This window comes from Takifugu flavidus, chromosome 17 (genome assembly GCF_003711565.1).
Source record: "Takifugu flavidus isolate HTHZ2018 chromosome 17, ASM371156v2, whole genome shotgun sequence".
Taxonomy (NCBI): domain Eukaryota; kingdom Metazoa; phylum Chordata; class Actinopteri; order Tetraodontiformes; family Tetraodontidae; genus Takifugu; species Takifugu flavidus.
Window position 1 is genome coordinate 5,698,082 of NC_079536.1, and position 18,775 is coordinate 5,716,856.

The 18,775-nt window shown below is 44.0% G+C and overlaps 3 protein-coding genes and 1 long non-coding RNA gene across 5 annotated transcripts; 1 reads left to right on the forward strand and 3 right to left on the reverse strand.

Moving 5' to 3' along the window:
• Positions 1 to 5,647: 5,647 nt before the first annotated feature.
• Positions 5,648 to 11,490, reverse strand: si:ch211-161h7.4 (neurofilament heavy polypeptide). The gene is made up of 15 exons (XM_057013325.1): positions 10,949 to 11,490; positions 10,726 to 10,769; positions 10,475 to 10,539; positions 10,262 to 10,401; positions 10,050 to 10,107; positions 9,798 to 9,948; positions 9,615 to 9,707; positions 9,291 to 9,458; positions 8,436 to 9,055; positions 7,079 to 8,198; positions 6,928 to 6,998; positions 6,707 to 6,847; positions 6,463 to 6,623; positions 6,300 to 6,390; positions 5,648 to 6,220 (listed from the first exon to the last, which is right to left on the reverse strand). The coding sequence occupies exons 1-15, from the start codon at positions 10,961 to 10,963 to the stop codon at positions 6,138 to 6,140; spliced, it is 3,021 nt and encodes a 1,006-aa protein (XP_056869305.1). The 5' UTR covers positions 10,964 to 11,490; the 3' UTR covers positions 5,648 to 6,137.
• A 63-nt stretch (positions 11,491 to 11,553) lies between these two features.
• On the forward strand, positions 11,554 to 13,922 carry LOC130513991 (uncharacterized). The gene is made up of 3 exons (XR_008946882.1): positions 11,554 to 11,601; positions 12,309 to 12,455; positions 13,166 to 13,922. It is a non-coding gene; the product is annotated as an uncharacterized LOC130513991 (long non-coding RNA).
• A 1,288-nt stretch (positions 13,923 to 15,210) lies between these two features.
• On the reverse strand, positions 15,211 to 17,324 carry si:ch211-161h7.5 (uncharacterized). 2 transcript variants are annotated; one of them, XM_057012882.1, is made up of 8 exons: positions 17,124 to 17,324; positions 16,902 to 17,010; positions 16,671 to 16,815; positions 16,479 to 16,592; positions 16,251 to 16,395; positions 16,024 to 16,172; positions 15,802 to 15,941; positions 15,211 to 15,714 (listed from the first exon to the last, which is right to left on the reverse strand). In XM_057012882.1, the coding sequence occupies exons 2-8, from the start codon at positions 16,999 to 17,001 to the stop codon at positions 15,563 to 15,565; spliced, it is 945 nt and encodes a 314-aa protein (XP_056868862.1). In that variant the 5' UTR covers positions 17,002 to 17,010; positions 17,124 to 17,324; the 3' UTR covers positions 15,211 to 15,562. The 2 variants fall into 2 exon arrangements, with proteins under 2 accessions (XP_056868862.1, XP_056868861.1); XM_057012881.1 differs by having other exon boundaries at positions 16,902 to 17,030; positions 17,124 to 17,323.
• Positions 17,325 to 17,683: 359 nt separating this feature from the next.
• On the reverse strand, positions 17,684 to 18,720 carry LOC130513607 (nanos homolog 2-like). The gene has a single exon (XM_057012419.1). The coding sequence runs from the start codon at positions 18,503 to 18,505 to the stop codon at positions 18,020 to 18,022; it is 486 nt and encodes a 161-aa protein (XP_056868399.1). The 5' UTR covers positions 18,506 to 18,720; the 3' UTR covers positions 17,684 to 18,019.
• Between the last annotated feature and the right edge of the window lie 55 nt (positions 18,721 to 18,775).

Genomic DNA, 18,775 nt, shown 5'->3' on the forward strand with positions numbered 1-18,775 from the left:
TGATGAAGCATTTCTGAAGTTAAAGTCCACCTTTCTGGTCTCTATCATATGACCCTGTAAATGAAACATTTCTCCTCTTTCTGCTGTTTCTACTACAATTTATATGGCAATAATTAGAAGACTTTTATTAATAGTGTCTTAAGATCTTCGATGCATGGATAAAAGAAATTTACAGCCACCTTGAATGAAACTATATTAAAATTTGATACATTGTGGCACATTTTTTGTGCATTTTAAGCTATACTCTACAACTCCATTAAAATGCAGGAGAAATGACTTAAAAAAGGCACTTAAGGTCCCAAGGACTTGTCCTGCACCCACTGGTGGGAGCAAACTGAATTGAACTTTCTGTTCTGTAATCACGTCCATGCTTCAGTCTTCAGCAGGGACGCCACGTGAGGAGGACGAGGACGGCAGAGGAGTGGGAGATGATGGCCGTCACTAAAGAGAGCGCTTGGACAAAATTACATTGGCTGCCCGATTCATCTTGCCTGGCAGGTTCTGGAGCCCGGGTGGCCGCAAAGTCTGACATTTTTTAAACAAAAGTTACTGTTATTAGACGTCATCTGTCACCAGTTTGCTGTGGGTCAGCTCCTGGTGAGCCCTATTTTCTACCCATCAGGGGGGCATTAGATTCGTCTGCTGTTGGCGGAGCGCTGACGTGAAAGAGGAGCCCACAAAGAAACAGCTTTTTGGACCAAACATCTGTCCAACATGTGTCCGCAGAGGGACTTGACGTGAGATGGGACTGAAAGTGGACAGGACTGGGCCAGAAACCAAAGCAGCAGCCTCAGAATCACCGACCAAAATAATAAATTCGGTTGAGGTCAACCGAAAAGATGGATGATGTGATAGCTCCCTCTAGTGGAAGGATGCGTAAAACCCTCCCCTCCCAGTCAACACCAGTCGTTGCTCAAATTTATGTTCCGAGACTTTACGTTCTTTGATTTTCAATTTTTTCTTTGACGCTCTTTCAAGTGTTTTTCACCCAGATAAAAGCCCAAGGTGAGGCGACGGATCCCATTAAGAACGCTTTTTCTATTTTCTGCTATTTTTCCATTTGCTGATGGGCCCCCTAAATTTCTTCTTTTTTTTTTTTTTTAAAAAGCTAGTTCTCTTCAGATAAACATACACTTTAGCAGCTTTTAGAGAGGGCATTATTTCCCTGATTTCTCCTTTACTTATAGACACGCTGTAAAGACAACATTTCTAACGGAGGTGAATCAAGCATTTCACCTTTAGATGCGCCAATAATGCCACAGCCTTTTCCAGTTCGATGTGTTTGATCGCACAGCTGACCATTCTGGTCTGTTCACCCCCTCTGATTTAACCACTTACGGCACTTATCTGGTCCCTTTTGTAGCCAGCATGAATGTTTCTGATGGGCAACTGCGGCCGTTTCAAACCTGATTGAAGCTGCAATCAACTCAAGTGTCAAAATTTGCCCTGCCACATCACCCGCGGTTCCCCCCAACACACCATCTCATACATCTGGGTAACGGGTTCATTCACGCTGTCAAAAACACGAATCTTGACAACACTTGTGAAAAAACCCGCCTGCCAAATGGATTATTTCATCGGGGGAACAAATTATGGGTTGTGTTGACCTTGTGACCTCAATAAGGCCATTAATGTCAACCGGAACACAGTGCACAGTGGAAGCATCGTTCCTCACTGGAGGTCGTCAGGCTTCGTTGTGGGAAATAAGTGAGAGAGAGGACGAGTGAGTGAATTACGGCGCTCAATCAAAATGACTGATGATGGAGAAGAATGTGGGCGTTTTCTTCTTTTAAACGTGCTGCTCATCCCAGGGTGCGTGTCGGCGTTTTGGCCTTTTTTCCGCTCTTTAGCCTCATAAAAACCGCCCGGCATCGCTGCTCGTTAACTGGGGCTTTTTGCTGACAGGAAGTTGACGTCATCTGTGGCTTGATTTACTCCATCAGATGGATTTCATAGGCTCGCTGGCGGCTTCTCGGACCTATTATATCTGCTTCCAAACGTCACTTTAGCAAGGTGAACCAGGGAAGATCCACAGAGCTTTCGCACTAATTGGTGGTTTTATGAGAGCTGAGAGCAGCCAGAGTCAGGATGAGCCTCTGGACATAACAACCCTCCTCAGGGGGGACCAGCTGCTCAACTTTGATTCCAGCCCAAAATAAACCCGACCCTGGCATTTCTCCTTCCTCTCGCCGTCCTGGAGAAACAGTTGGAAGATGTCTCCCATGCTCGAAGTTCAAGTTTGGTGTTTTGACTTTCTTCAAAACGTGAAAGCAAAGAGGGATTCAGATCTTTATCCCACTTCACTTTGTTGACACTGAAGGCTTTTAATCCAATGAATCAGTTCATCGCGGCGCAGGGATGTTCCAAGTCTGCACACAAACGAGAAACAAATGAGGAATTTCAAAGAAACATTCCCGAAATGTTCACATTTTTGTTTAGAGTCTGAATTCCTCAGTAATAAACTCAAGGTGGCGGCGATGGTTACACCCACACAGACGTCCGACGGGGCCAGATTAGCTCGGTTTAGCATGGCAGCTAATTTGCATTGGGTTTGTTGGGTTGAACTGGGTCAATTTCCTTATCTTAACCAAATTGTTCCATTGACAGGTTAGAGGCAGAGTACAATAATTGGAATTTTAGATTCAAAGGCTTCTTTTTTGCTGCCCTCAGAAGACCCCAGACTCTGATCTCGCGCCTCAGACGAATCCATTCTTTTCTACAGTTATAATAGAAATCCATTTCTCATTCAGAGGATCAGAGGATTGGACCAGTTGGTGACTGCATGGTTATTCTGTGGTCATCACATCCTGGTGCGTCGGGCTGTCTGCCGTAGAGACCCGGAGAATTAGAGGCGATATCAGCCAGATATGCCAGTAACCTCATAAAAGGTTGATTCAAAACTTGCAAAAATTGCATTAAGCAGTTTCTGGTGACGGTGGGGACGCTTTGACAGAAAGAACTCTTGAGCAGGACCAGGCTGCTGTAGGGCTGTGGTGGAGGAGAGGAGCGGGAGGACAGGAGGGCATAAGTGCAAGCTCGGCTACATATTAGCCATGTCGTTATGTCCAACTGTTTTGCCGACGATGTCATGCCAGCGCCAGGGAGGTCAGTGGGGTCAGAGGTCAGCATGCAGCCCTAGAGCCAGCGATACACAGAGAGGCAATTAATTATAATACCCCACAATGGACCAAAACCACAGCACAGGCCAAACAATTGGGACAGACAGTTGGGCTGCACGATGCAGTGCAACCACTGCGGACGGACGGACGGACGGACAGACGGATGGATGGAGGGGTGGATGGAGGGAGGGATGGAGGGAGGGATGGAGGGATGGATGCCCTACTGATACCCTAAGGACCACAATGGGACACAATAGCTGCAACCAATGGCCGAAATGGTTTACATTTCCCAAAACAAACCCATATTTCAGGCCGTTATTACAGCCTGTAAATATAATAAATAGGATTCATTCTTTCTTCTCACGAATGCAGCTTTTCGGCGCGCAATTATAGGCGTCATTGTTTGTCAAAAACGATCGTAGAAGAATGAATACCCGGCGCATTGATCATTTAAAGTGTCCCGCTGCTGTTCAGAGTTAGTCCAGGCATTGTTGAGTCTGCCTGACACGTTTCTTGGGTGTAACCAGGAAGTCCAGCTCCAACACCGAGAGAAAGTGTGTGTGTGTGTGTGTGTGTGTGTGTGTGTCTGTGTGTGTGTGTGTGTGTGTGTGTGCATTGAGCAATGGTGACATTAAAGGGTTATGTTTCTGTTCCATCGGCCTTGTGAAGGGAGGGGAATTGTTGAAAAATCATGTCCTGTTTTACTAAAATTGGAAAAAGAAACACGCCGAGGTTGTTCCAGGACGATTGCTGGAGGAGGGGAGTAATCACTTTATCGGCCATTTTGGGCCACCCAGAGCCGACTCGAACAAAGGTAGGAAGTGGTAGTCAGCGCCCCGAGTCTGTTCCAAGAAGTGAACCTAATCATCGAGAAGCTGTGAGGACAAATGAATTCATAGCAAAGGCAAATATTCGAAGACGCTCCCGAGTTTGAGCGCAGACTCTCCAAACTGACCCAACCTTTGCCGAGTGAATACTTTTTCACCGTGGCTGGAATATATAAACAGACAAAGTGTTTTATTAATGGAGGGCTCCGTCCAGACCGGTGTCCCTGTGCTGCACAATAACGAGAACCAGCTTATTTGTTAATGGGGAAGGGACTCCTCGCAGGTCGTTTGGATCCGTCCCATTAAGGCGGAGCGGAGTGGAGGCTGCAGGGACCGGCCGGAGCTGAGAGAGTCCCAGTCGTGCATTATTCAGCGGGTTCCCAAAAAACAAACAAAAACCTGTGTGACTGATGATGAGCGCTGGTGTTTCCAGCTGGCTCATCAGGAGAAACCACAGCCCTTCGGCACGGCCCGTCACAACAGACACCAGAGGCCCGAGCTCATTAACTCCATGCAGCCCAGCGCTGCATCTGTACTTTAATAGATAATAATACATTTCATTTTCCTGTATTCTTCTCCTAAAATACGCTCTGCCGCAGAGGCCGGAATGGGTCTGTGAGCCACAAGTTTGAGGAACAATGTTATGATGGAGTGACAAGTCCCAGCTGTGTTTACAGCCCATCCTGAGCCCAGCAGCTGCAGAACCAGCAGAAAATGACACTGAATGGAACTGTCGCCAACGGCAACCCACCTATGATCGCAACCAAACCGCGTCAAAGTTCACCACGCATGTCCAACACAGAGGGAAAACCGCACATTTAGGTGCTAGCGTGGCAGGATGGGATCGATTTTTTATAAAATCACGGGCTATTTCAATAAAGTATTGAAAGCCTTTGATACAGTTGGGATACTTTGATAAAAGGGAAGCGAGAACAATTAAAAAACAATCACCGTTCTTCCGTTCCCATAACTCAGGGTGTTCTCTGACCTTTACGCCAGTTTGTTTAGGACTTTTGGAAGCAGACAGTCACAGGCGTACGGTCCCAAGAGGACCCAGTGAGTTGTTTATGATTTAATAGAAAATAAAAAATAGAGAGGAAAAAAAAGCCATAAATCATCATCGGGACACTCTGTTGAATCTCCGCTCCGGTAAACGGATATTTTAAGGAACGACACCATCGCTCACCACCCAACCAGGAACCGGTTGCCCCCGACAACACACTTACTTTAACAAGAGAGGCAGCTTGTGTTCGGGCGTGTTTGGATGTCTCTCCAGGGGGCACGTAGAGCAAGGTCAAGAGGTCAGACACACTTGGCCAGTCAGAACACACACCGAGGGGAGGTGTGAACAGCTTTTTCACCAATCAAATGTTGGCACATGTGCAGGTTTAATCTAAACATTTCTGCTTGGCACATCGGGCTTTGATGTGCAAACGCCGTCATGTTGTTGAGGGATGACGGGATTATGGTTATCACTTCAAAATGTGCAGGTAATAGATGACGGGGGCTCTGCCGATGACGCCCCGGAGCAACTGTCGGAGTAAATCCGTCCTCCGAGCGTCATTAAGGAGCCTGAGCCATCAGACATCAAAGGCGTAACGCAAAAATAAGTCGGCGAAATCTGAAAAATTAAAGGTGAGAACATATTTGACATTCCTGGATGAAAATACTAGATAGGACCAGTCTTTACATGCAAACAAATTTCTGAAAAGGGCTGATTTTTATTTACCGTAGAGGAATATTTGAAGCCTTTTTACTTTCGGAATACAATGAGTCATATTTTCAAAGTGGAAAACAAACAGAAAAAGAAGTCAAAGAGAACCAACAGACGCTTTAAGGAAGACATAGGCCAGTTTTTAATTAAAACACAGCTTTGACGACTTAGAATTTTGGTGCACGCTAAAAAAAAGAGCGACTACTTTCAAGCACAAATGTCCAAACAAAACTTCGGCTGTACACTGGGGAAGAAACAACTATAAACAGTTCACGTCTACAGAACACAGGAACATTTCATTTACAAGTTATCTGGCAGAATGCTGCAGAACTGTCACAGACCAGTAAACATGCAGCTAATTGCTTTTTTTTTTAAATATACAATTGATCTTTCAATAAAGACAGTCTGTCAAATTTAAGAGAAACACAACGTTCGTGTTTGGGCTGTTTCTGGTGGATAAACGATGGGAGCTGCCGTTCAGTCCGAGCTTTCAGCAAATATCCTGGTGAAGTAGAGGACGGCGGGCTGCATGGTGAGGTTCTGGACGCTGTAGGCTTCTCCTGTGTGAACAGACAAGTGGCGTTAGCAAGGAGGCCGGAGGAGCCGGTGGAATCCTGCCGGAACCTATCGGGCTCTCACCGCTTTGCACCATGAACGACTGCGCGGGGGTGAAGTGGGACTCGCGACCGTTGACGGACACTTTGACCGAGCTCGTTAACAAGTTGAAAACCTGGGAGGAGGAAACGCGGCTCTTAAAGAACAGGAGAGGCGAGATGGAGCGTGGGACGGGACGCGTGCTCACTGTGTTGGCGTTGTGGTCGACCCACAGAGGTTTCTTCATGAAGGAGCCCAGCAGGAGCTTCCCGTTGCAGATGGAGTTGGAGGTCAGGTCCTCCTGGATGCCGACGGCTCTGCCTTTGTAGAAGTACCAGTTGAAATCATCTGGAGTGATGTCAGGACCTCCTGGAATCAACCACGCAACCGTTGGAACCACTCAATCAAGTCTTTGGCAAGTTCCTTCAGATATGGAAAGAAGTGATTCTTACTGTCTGCAGCAACGGACCAGAGGCTCTTAAACCACAGCGACAGGTTGGCCTTATCCTTGGGCTGCAGGGTCAGGGGTTTGAGAGGAGGACCACAGAGATCGGATGCAGACAGGACAGCCTCAAACCTGCTGGATGGCAAATCTACAGCAAAGCAAATGTCAAGATTGGTTTTTTTTTAAACAGAGATGTGAAAGTGGTTGGGTGAAAAAAAGGAAACACACTCGTTTCGTCGTTCTCCTCGTACTGCTGCAGCTCAATCATGGAGGTAGGGCCACTTCTCAAGGATTTCAACCTGCCAACGGAGGGCATAAAACAATATAAAATTAAAGAAATCAAATGGATAGCGTCGTCGTCATTTGGGCCTTTTCTCACATGTTGTCCGACTGATTGGTGCTGTTCTCAGCAGGCTCCTGGTTGTTGGAGGATTTGAAGTCCCTGGCATCCGTACTGATAACGGTGGCAGTGTTGTCCTCCCCTGCTGAGCATGAGGGGCCTGATCCGACCACAGGTCCGCTGTTCAAAGCCGTGTCGCTGTGTCCCCGGTCGGCTGGGGTCTCGCTGGTTGAGGTAAAAATGTCTTTAAACGTTGCCAGAGAGCGTTTAATGGTCTTTGGAGCTGACGCTGGTTTTGCTCTAAGATGAGGTGTTGGAGCGCCCTCTGGTGGTATCGGTGAGATTGGCAGGCTGTTATTTTTGGGGGTCTTCAGCCCAGGAGACTTAATCTGTTTAGGCTGCTTTTTCCTTTCCTTACGGCGTTTAACCTCCTGCCTTTGAGGCTGCAAGGAGCCGCTCTCCACATCATCAGACGACTCTTTAACCATCCACCAGTTACCGGTAGGTTGCCTCCTCCGTCTCTCCCGTTTTCCAGGTCCAGGCTGCTCCTCAGACTTTTCGGGAGAGTCTACGGCTGGTCTGGACTTTTTTTCACTGGAGCCATGCTGGTACACCTTGTGAAATACACTTTGTGATTTCTTACTGGGATTTAGGCTGTGATCCCGAAGAATCAGGGGGCTGGACTGGACAGGACCCAAGTCTTGGTCCACCACCTCCTGCTGTTCAACCTGCTCGGCCTCCACTTCGTCAAATAATTTCCTTCTGCCCGGAGCGCAACCTTTCAAGTTCAAGTTGTTCTTCTGCTTTTCTCCCTTTTCCTTATTTCCATTCTTTAATGGTTGTGTTTTTGGTTTCGGAAGGGATGGCTGTGCAGGCTGCTTCCGAGTTCTCTTCTTTTCCACTCTGTCTTTGCCATTCTCCGGCGAATTGAGCGACATTTTGGGTTCTTTCTTGTTTTGCTTTGCCTTCTTTGGTGTCGGCTGACGGTCGGACACATCTGTGTCCTCTCTCTGACATCTGGACACCCACCACTCTCCAGGCTGCCTCCTTTTCCTTTTTTGAATGGGGCTGTCTCCGCTAGAACTCTCCTCTGACACAGCAGGTAGCTTCCCCCGTTGATGCTTTTTCTTCAGCTTGGCTTCCAAGGTGATTTTATTGTCTGTCGGTGAAAAATAAATAATGATGTATTATAATTAGGAGGGGGCATCCTGGGCAGCCAAAAGAAGCTTCTGTCACTTCCAAACTGCACCAGCAACATTATGGATATCTTGAGGGAAGACAAGAAACTGAGGCTCTAAGATTTTCTGCTCAGTTTTTTTTAAAGATATAACAGAAGCATATGCTTTTATTCTGAAAGCATCGTGACAGTAATTAGTAACTGTGTTGAGAAGCCTACCTTCTGCCATCGTAGCGTCATCACAGACCAGGTCCTGCGCAGCTTTTTGGGTCACTTTGGAGGATTTGTGAATCGTGGCCTCACTGTCATCTGTCACAGTTTTCATATATTTGGATTTCTCCTGTCTGGTTTCTTTTTTCTCAGCTGGTTTCCCTCTTCCTCCACTGGCTCTTCTGCCTGTCTGAGGTTGCTCCTTTGCTTTGTCACTGTCTTTAGACGGGCCCTCCTTGGGCCACTTCCTTTTGCTGGATTTCTGTGGTTCATTAAGGTCACACGATGGAACATTCTCAGGCACATCCACTTCATTTCCACGGGGAGTGACCTCATTTTTCTCCCTGCTGGCGATCATGTCTCTGCCTTTCTTCTTCACCTTCGGGCCAACAGTCTGGGGCTCCAACTTGTTGTCTACCTGGTCCGTTTGTGGCTGCTTCACAGCAGAGCTGCCCTTCGCCCCTTTGTCTGCTGGGCTTTCTTTGTCTCTGCTGGATGTTCTTCTGTGTCTTTTATTGGTAGTACTCGGGATGGAAATCCTAAATGCTTCATCATCCTCCAGAATCAGGAAATCATCCTCCAACACAGGAGGACTGCTTACTTTAACTGGTGTCAAGGACTTCCTAGAGCTAAAACATTAAAAAACAATATTTATTACATTACAGTCACCAGGTACATTGTTATACAGTTAACCTCCTCAGATCTGGTAGCTTTTTGGATTGTTTTTTTGGATTTGTATATGAATGCAGAATTAACTATTAACTGTGATGTAGCGAACCCAAACTGTGACGTCTATTTTACAATCAGGATGCACAGCAACACATCATGGGAACAAAATATTGGGGTCCTGGTGATCTAACCCACCGTGACGGCTTGGGCTGGGCTGCGTCTCTAAGCTTCTGCAGAAAAGTTGTCATATCTTTCTCCGCACGGCTGGACGTCTGCCCATGAACAGGTTCGGGCTTTTTTTCAGGCATTTTGGCTCCAGTCTGTCGTCTCGCTGCCGACGCAGGTGAGCCTCGTCTCTTTTGCCTGGAGGGAAACAAGAGGAAAAAGCGCCTACGTTGCTGCATCTTTACTGTGAAATAATGTTTTTTGGCGATCCAGTCACAATGGGAATCTGCATTGATGAAACGCACAGAATGAACATTTACATTTATCACTTCATTAAGGATAAAAGGATCTTACCCTGATATGGGAGGCGCACGCTTGTCAATAGTCATCTTGCATTTGTTTAAAGTCACTTTGTGTGGTGGAGACTCAAAATCTGATTCATTACATCTAGAGGAATGAATGATTACCAGAAAACTCATCAACAATTTAAAAAATCCAATGTATAAAATAATCATTATTTACTGAATTGTGATGTACCCATTGTCCATGTTATCTTCACAGGGAAATAGAACGGGTGACATAACACCTTCTTTATTGTGGCCTTCTTCCGTGCAGTTGGCAACACTTTTCTTTTCAATAGGGCTGGAAGTTTTTACTGGCCTGTGAGCTTTGAATGGACAGTTCAGCCCTGCAGAAGAACAAAGAATAAAGCTTTGTTATCTAATGACAGAAAGATGAAAAAGGCCATGTGTTCGAATTAAACCATTTGTATTTTGCAATTTCTCTTACCAATATCTAGTTCTGGACTGAGTGGCCTCGGTTTAGGGGACACACATTGTTCAGGACTCTGAAGAATAACAACACATATAATTTCAGAACAAACAACCCATAAAATGAACTGTAATCAAAAGTCGGCAAAAATGAGAGATTTTGATACAAAAACTGACCGTGTCAATGCGTAATTAAACAATCAGGAAACATCATTACGGTGTTTATTTTACCACTTTCGGAAGTTCTTTGATTCGAGGTCCTTTTTGCTGTAGGACTGGAGAAACTGCTTCTTCTGTCCCGCTTGTTGTATTAGAGATGTGTAACAGGGGGGCGCAGACAAGGTCATCATCCTCATCGTGGGACGACGGTTCTGAAAATGAATCGATGCAAGTCAAATGTGAAAGGAACATGTAAAAATGATCAGAAACATTCCCTCAACTCACCCAAGTCATCAAAAATCTTATCGATATCCACTAGTGACATTTTATCAGCCCATTGCTCAGATGGACTGAGGGGAAAAAAAGATGTTGCTTTATTATAACAGAGACTACCAATAAAATGAAATTTTAAAATAGATGTACTTAAAACAGGTAAAGACAAAAAAGAAATTATATGCATATACAGTAGATAAACAGACAGAATTTCCACATTTCATAATTTTACACGTACTGTATAAAGGGTGGGAAGAACGTACCATTTCTTGTCCGAAATGTAGCATAGTTTCCTCTTCGGTCGTCTCTAAAAAGGAAAAATTCCTATACATTTAGTTTGTAATATTATTGTATACATTTATATTGACGGTTGTTTCAGGAAGTTGCCACGATCCTGCATGAAGATGTGCGGTGACAATCAAAACAGAACTGTCGACTAAAAACTAAATATAGAAAATATAAAAATGGAGAAGCATCAAAACTTACCAAAGTAGAATACATCGTATCTCAATTAAAGATGAGACTATTTTATCTGTCTCCAAGCGAATAAAAGAAAACACTGTATTTTACGGAGACCCTTGCTAGTAGCTACCGCGTCCTAACATTGATTTAAAAACCCCATAAAAATAATTCAGTTCGCATTTAACAATGCTTGGTTAGAATTCGTTCCTTAGATATGAATTCTGGAAAAATTAAATAACCATAGCAAAGCGACTGAGGCATTTATATTCCATTTTAGCTAACAGTAGTTAGCATTAGCAAAACAACGGCGCTACTGACAATAATTGTAAACTACCGCGCAATACAACTGACGCCAGGCATTGAGCTCCTGCGTTTTGACTGTCAGGCATCACTATTAACGCTTTTACTGCTACCGTGCGATATGTGGAAAATAAGTTAGCACTTTTTGATTCAATTATATTTACCCTTTACATGCAATGTCAGTCGCGAAAAAATGTACATTAGCGCCCACTCTGCCTGAAAGAATTACAGAGAAATTTAAAATGTGTAGGCATAATAAAGATTCTTCTTCGACGGTTGCTATCAGGAAGGCTCATGGCACTGTACGCCATCTATAGGTTAAAGTAGTTATCACAACAAGTGAAGCTCACGGGGTTTGTTTTTGCTCTCGCTAAAAGGTAGGGTTTTTTTAGGTATACGTTTTTAATTGAATAATAGTGCCATCAAGCTCTGATTCACAACATTTAATTACACGAAAACAGCAAATTTATTTATGTTTGGACATTTGGAAAAGGTATATATACTGTATATACTGGAAGAGTGCATTTATTCATCCTTTATCATATCATACAAATACATGCTCAATGGAGTCAATACGAAGCTTAAAAAACAAGTACCGTTACATAATACATTGATAAACGATCAACAATTAAGCTGCGAGAAACAGAAAATTCTGGGTTTTATTGAAAGTCATCCTCCATATTTAAGGTTTTTACTATAGTTTTGTTTAGATTTGTACTGTGTCCTTGTAATTTGTTGCATCTGGAATTTTTTAACAGTTCAAACAAACTCTGGGTTTTTCATTTCCTGTCTTCCACTGTGTGGCAGGTGACCTGACGTACTCTCACTAATAAACTCTTTATCGGAGGGTTAAAAAAAAAAGTTGTGAACAGAGTAAGTGTTAGAGAAGAGTCATTAAAGGTTCAGAGGTCACTGAACCATTACACCTTTTGAATTACATACACAGATCATTAAGCTGTCGTATCACTACAATCACGTTCTGCTTGCAATCAGAACATAAAAGCATCTTATTCACAGCACCAGAATGTTCATCTTTTTTTAACTGGAGAAATGACTTAGCGATACATTTTTTTCTGCTTGGCAGCAATCTCAGACAGTTCCATGGCTTCAGCACTGACATCTTGGTACAGTGGCTGTTTGAAGTGTCTCCAGACCACCAGTCCAACCCGCACGATGAACAGCACAGAAGCTACAGCGAGCAGCCCAGCTAAGACGACAAAAAGATCTCTTGGTATCTTTGAATCAAGATTTCTTTCCAGTTTTCACTGACTTACCGATGAAGACCCCGTTGCCATTTGGGGAATTGGCATGAAAGTTCTTCACCATATTCCCAGATAGTGCCCAGATCACAACAGGATAGATGATGAGGACATAGCGCACGTATCTGTCCAGGACTAACTGTTCTAAAAGAAACCTGGAAAATAACCACAAACACTCCAGTTGAATCTCGCAGAAGTTTTGCTTTCTTCTATAGTGTTCTATTAAGGCATATTCTCTCTTACCACACTATCAAAACAACAGCCAGAACCGAGTAAGAGATGGTGGCAGCATCGGTCGGGGACATCTTCACGTCATAGGTCAAGACGATGGTCAGGTTGATGAGGGTCGCAATGGTCGTCCATGTTGTGTAAATCATCACACCATTTTGAACCTGGAGAAACAGAATAATGACCATGTACACGTCAACTTCCCGCGAACCTCATCCTCATCTGTGTCACATGATGGCACAAACCAGCACACGGAGGAGCCACAGCTCTGCCTTTTGGTACTTATGGAGCCAAGCTCCATAAATATGGAGACCGTGGCAGATAAAGAACATCATGGAGTAGTTGGTGCAGATGACCAGGATCAGAAAAACAAGAGCAGGAATCATCATACTGTATGCACAAGAGGAGATGGAGGAAAACACAATTTAACCGTGTTTGTGTCTGACATTTTTAGAACAAAGGAACAAGCTGGAGGAGCATCCTGTGGGGATTCTCACCCTCGGTCCCAGACCAGCAGCCAGCCGATATTGAAGCACAGATTCACGCACCAGCTTATGAAGAAACCGTACGGCAGCACTGCAGGGCTGCAGTAAACGTAGCCGTCAGCGTTCCTTCGAAAAAGAAAGAAACTGTGAGCGCAAAGTTCCCACATTGCACCCAAGCATGTGTTACATTTTATATGAGACAGTGACACTGACTTTCTGCAAAGTCCCGACAGTATGTAGATAATCATGGCCGTCAACCAGATGTAGATAACACTCCAGATGTTAAAAGTCCATCCTGACGGCGTGAGCTGGGTGTCAAATACAGCAGACACGTTGGCTGTGGTGGTTGTGTAGGGACCTGCAGGGGGAAACACGTCAATATAAGCAAAATCCAACATTCTCATTGTGATGCAAGCAGTTTGATTTTTGTTCATGAATTTTTGCCAAAAGACTTGTTTTGACTCAAATATTCACTCAGATTTACACTACATTTTTCTATCTTTAGAAGTTTCTTCTGAAAATGTACCAGAAACTTATGAAAAATTAACCACATGGATGAATTTATACATCAGTTAAAGATGAGAATAAGTACAATAATACAAAACAGTGCTTTGTTGTGTGTATTTGAGCACTAAATGACAGAGATTTTGAATAAAAACTTTAATTTGAGAGTTTTTATCGGGTTTTTGTTTACAAAGCCAGACAATAAATTGTTCCTTAACAATGTATGAGAAATTTATTCCCATGTACGATCTCACACAAGATAATCAGGGTAAATTTTGACAAAAATGCATGTTAATAGCGTTGTTTGGAGTCAAGTTTGGTATTTGTAAGTACAAAAAATTACAAAAATTGTAGACTGAAAATAAAATACAGAACAGCTATCTCTTTATTATGATTAATATTATTATTTCAAACTTACCGACTCCAACGACCGACAGCCCATTGAAGACCAAACTTGTGGCATAACCAGCAACAGATACCAGGATGGCAGCAAGACGTCCAGGATCGTGTTTCCCGCGAGCCATCTTTTCATCCAGAAAAACCCAGAAAGTTTTCTTTCAGCTCAAACACATCCACACAAATTATTTTAGCACACGAGGCTGGAAACCTACACTGTTAACTGGCATTTAAACCTGACCTCTGACCCCTCTGAAGAGTCATTCAACTTTAAATACCCCCATGTTATCGAGCTTTTGACACGTTTACAAGTAAAAGCAATCTTACGTCAATGATTTTCCAAGCTTAAATATCTTTATAATAATATGTGTGTGAAAAGCAAACAAACCTTGAGGATTTCAGGAGCGTCCACGTGCCACGAACTCTGACCAAGTCTCACCAGGAAAATGAAACGAAGAATCCAACTGTCCGCCTGTGCAATGGAGGGGGGAGACCTGGTAATATAACATAACAACAACTTGTGTAAGATTTATGGCCACCACCACCACGTGCACATCTTATCATCTCGTGTAATCATAAAACCCTTGGCAATGACCTCTCTGTTGTTAAACAGCCGATTTCTATATAGGTTGATAAATGTAAATGTAGTGTTAATGCAGGAAATACAACAGGGAACTACTCCATTCAACACATTTTTGGTTATCTGATCACTGCTTCGAGCCACGCAGGCTCTTATTCAAGCACGGGTACGATCGGTGCGCACGTGAATGCAAAGTCTCATTGACCTTTTCTCCTTTACTGTCCGCATGGCGTGATGTGATAATGCCCCCTCATCTCCAGTGGGCTGGGGCTGGAGTTTGATATCTTGTCTTCTTGCTATATCTCGACTCACCAATACTTCATTTTTGTTTTTGCATGATTCTCCAGCTCAAACATCCACCTTATTTCATGTCTCGCCTGTATTTGTGTTTATGTTTGAAATGAGTTTTTTGTGTTTATTATTTAATAACAGAAAAATGTATTTATGCCCATAGTTTCTCCTTTTTTCTCTTTTTATTAGAACGTAAAACAGGAAAAGAAACAGTGTGGAGAGACTAAAACCAAGAAACAACACTTATTCACATGAGTGTTTTGTGTTTTATTGAGAAAAAAAACTTTAATAATTAGAAATCTCACATTTTATCTGAACCTGACATTTCCACCATTCAAGGGATTTTTAATGATAAACACACATTTGGGAGATTTTCAAACCACCATAATTTAGTTTTTGTCTCCTTTTCTTAAATTTGAAACAAGCATTCATCATTTGATTGCTGTTTGCCCAAAATTACCCAACACAATAGCATTCATGTTCTAGAGAACACATAGAAAAATGAAAAACACAAGTTTACTGCTACATAAACGATAAAACCTCTTCACCGTTGTAAAAAAAACCCCACCTAATCTTGACCAAAACTCCAACATTCTCATATATATATCTTTTTCTGTCTCTCGGCGATCTCCATTGGAGACATGACCTCTGGGCTGGCGTCTTCTAACAGCGGCCTTTTCATGTTCTTCCAGATGACCAAAACCAAGCGCAGGGCCAGCAAGGTGCAGCTGACGCCCAACAGAGCAACTGGAGTGGAGGGAAAAGTGTCGGTCATTGGTGGGAATAGCCTTAAAATACATGAACAGCAGTCATGAAAGACTCCTTCTTTCTCACCGTTGAAGACGTTATTGCGGGTGGGCTGTTCGGTGTTGTAGTTCTTGGTGAACACCCCCGTCAGGGCCCAGATGACAGCGGGGTAAATGGAGAGGATGTGCCTCAAGTATTTGTCCAGGAGAGAATTCTCCAGGACGAACCTGCAGAGATCCCGTCATTGCTTTGTTCTAGTGAAAATGCAACCACTTGGGGGAATTTTCTGCTGTTTTTCCTGTAACTCACCAAACAAGCAAGACCACGGTGAGAAGAGAGAAAGAAAGAGTGACCGCGTCTTCTGGGGACATTTTTGCGTCTTTGACCAGCACAATGCTCAAATTAACCAGAGAGGCAACGGTTGTCCAGGTTGCATATATGGCGATGCCGTTCTGAACCTGCAGAGGACAGACGCCGTCATCTCACTGGACCCAGGACATGACATCATAAACATAAACAGAAATGTCCTCGCTGACCAGCGCACGGTGGAGCCACAGGTCGACTTTGTGGTACTTGCTGAGCCACGCGCCGTAAATGTGGAGACTGTGGCAGGAGTAGAAAATCATCACGTAGTTGGTCAAAGCAACTAAGATGAGGAAGACCAGAGCTCCAGCCATCAACCTGGAGAGGGAACACAATGATTAGGCGACATACGGTGACGTTTTCTGCAGCAGTGTGTTGAAAATGGTGTCTTTGGGGCGCACCTCCTGTCCCATAGGAACAACCATCCAACATTGAGACCCAGGTTCAAGCACCAGGCCACAAAGAACCCATGTGGTAGAATGGCAGGGCTGCAGTAGACGTAACCATAAGCGTTCCTATGGAAACAAAATATACAGATGGGCATGTCTGCCACAGTCTACACGTAGTGCGATTATTTTAAAAAAGCTACTCACTTCCTAAATAATCCAGCCAGCGAGTAGACACACACTAATGCCAGGAAGATGTAAATGATGGACCATATGATGAAGGTCCATCCCGAGGGTGTGATCTCATTGGCAAAGGCATCTGAAACGTTGCCAGTAGGCTCCAGGAAGGGATCTGCATGGCACATTTAACATCAAGCATGCGTAAAATTCAGATTCAGATTCAGATCGTTTATTTGTCCCAGTGAGAGTGAAACTTACGCTTCCCTTGAGCTGCCAGGGCGCTGAAGACCATGGCGACGATGAAGAAGACCACTGCCGTCATTATGGCGAACAAAAGGCTTATTCTGTGTTTCGCCATTCTGAATGCCTAAAATGCAACGATATAACCTAAAATGCAATAATTAAAAAACAGAAATGTTATATTTAGCAGTAGTTTTGTACAGTGGCACTGGTACGAACATAAATTTGCCTTCGGCTTACCGTTTTGTGTGCGCTCTTCACTGACGCTTGGTACGAATGACCAAGGAGGGGCTTTTATTTCACATCTCCTTGTGCAACTGGGGCATTTATGGGCCCTCAGCACGTGTCAGTAGAAAATATGGTCAAAGTTCTTCATTTTCCCCTTTCAAGTTCACCGTGAGGCTGACGATTCAATGAATTATGAAAAAAAGTTATGTAACTTCAAATGATCCCGCCCCTCGTTTCATAACCGAGTTCCATAATGTAAACATTGGAGAAAAAACACGCCCAGTGTCTGATCTTTCTTGAAGCACCACATTTGCAGCTAAGACGCAACGTGAATTCTCCAGGTTACGTGATTGACGCAACGGTGTTTGTTTAAGGTGTGCATAGGAATACACACTATTTCTGCAGGTGAATGAATGAGCTTAAATTAAGTGTCGAATCAAATTTAAAAGGGTCCCAAAACACCGCACTACCCTTTGTGATATTACTGCTTGAAACACGGATGATAATTCGCATTTTGGAGCATTAAAATGTGTTAAAATGAAATAAATAAATAAAATACAGCAACAACAAACGAGCTTTTAACGTATATTTATTTACTTTGTTCTTGTAGCCTAAAATATTTTAATGACATTTCCCCCCCCCCCCCCCCAAGTCAAATTCAAATGTGGTATTCTCTAAAACATTTCTTTTTGAAGGATTTGCTTGATCAAATATTTTGATGGTTGTCTTTCGATCTTCTATAACGAAAAAACACATTGTAACGCACAAACAAACGTTTAAGAAACAGATTTATAACAGTCTGTAAACACGCACGCGTCCATGAAAACATCTCTAAAATTGTTGGAACGACCAAGATGATAACAGTCCTTCTAGAATATAAAATCTTTTATCATCTTTGAACTGTTGGACTACCAGAACTTAGACCCCGCCAACTTCCGGTCGCCTTGGCGCCGCACCACCGGGCAGTACCGGCGTGTGTGCGCATAGTCTCCGGTGGCTCCGCAGATGGGGCAGATGTAGTTTTGGAGGATCGGGCAGACCACTCTGGAATCGGCCGATTTCAGCGTGTGTGACCGGTAAACCCGCGGAGACTCCCCGTTCTGCTTGCAGAAGCGGCAGAAGTCCGTGTCAGATGAGGTCCCACTGCTGCTGGCGTCCGACAGGCTGCTGACCGATGACGCGTCCGTGGAGATCCTGTACACCTCCCGGCCCTTGATGTGAGTGTGGCTGCCTGGGGCCCCCGCGGCGACCTCTGATGCTGCTGCGCTTCTCTTGGGGGCATCATGGTCCTCCGGTCGCCGGTCATGGAGCCTCTTCAGCAGAGAGCCCAGGTTCATGTAGTCATGCCACATGTCGAAAGTCTGAACCCCGATCTGACTTTGCATTTTTGTCATGTTTTGAACGAAGATTTGAGCAAATTAGGTGCTAGGGGTGCCCTGTCCGGGGGCCTTTATAGGCGTCAACATGTCTTTCAAGTCAGTCGCCGTGGTTGAAGTGATTTTCCAGGTGTTCCGGGGACAACGGAAAGCTTTTGAGAATCTTGAAGCCTTTTCCTTTCATGTGAGACGTCTTATATGTGTTTGAACCAATGGTTAAAGGGGCTTTTGAAGATAAGCATAAAATTCAAATGCACAAGACACAGAAAGACAGATGATGGAGGGATG

Excerpts from the sequence above, each read along its gene's own strand:
- si:ch211-161h7.4 (XM_057013325.1), bottom strand. Across the intron at positions 10,540-10,725 it reads TACATTTCGGACAAGAAATG|TCCATCTGAGCAATGGGCTG; the intron begins GTACGTTCTTCC and ends TTTTCCCCTCAG. Across the intron at positions 8,199-8,435 it reads TGACGCTACGATGGCAGAAG|ACAATAAAATCACCTTGGAA; the intron begins GTAGGCTTCTCA and ends TTTCACCGACAG.
- si:ch211-161h7.5 (XM_057012882.1), bottom strand. The coding sequence starts at position 17,001 with ATGGCGAAACACAGAATAAGCCTTTTGTTCGCCATAATGACGGCAGTG. Across the intron at positions 16,816-16,901 it reads CCTGGCAGCTCAAGGGAAGC|ATCCCTTCCTGGAGCCTACT; the intron begins GTAAGTTTCACT and ends TGTGCCATGCAG. Across the intron at positions 16,593-16,670 it reads CTGGCTGGATTATTTAGGAA|GAACGCTTATGGTTACGTCT; the intron begins GTGAGTAGCTTT and ends TTGTTTCCATAG.
- LOC130513607 (XM_057012419.1), bottom strand. The coding sequence starts at position 18,505 with ATGACAAAAATGCAAAGTCAGATCGGGGTTCAGACTTTCGACATGTGG.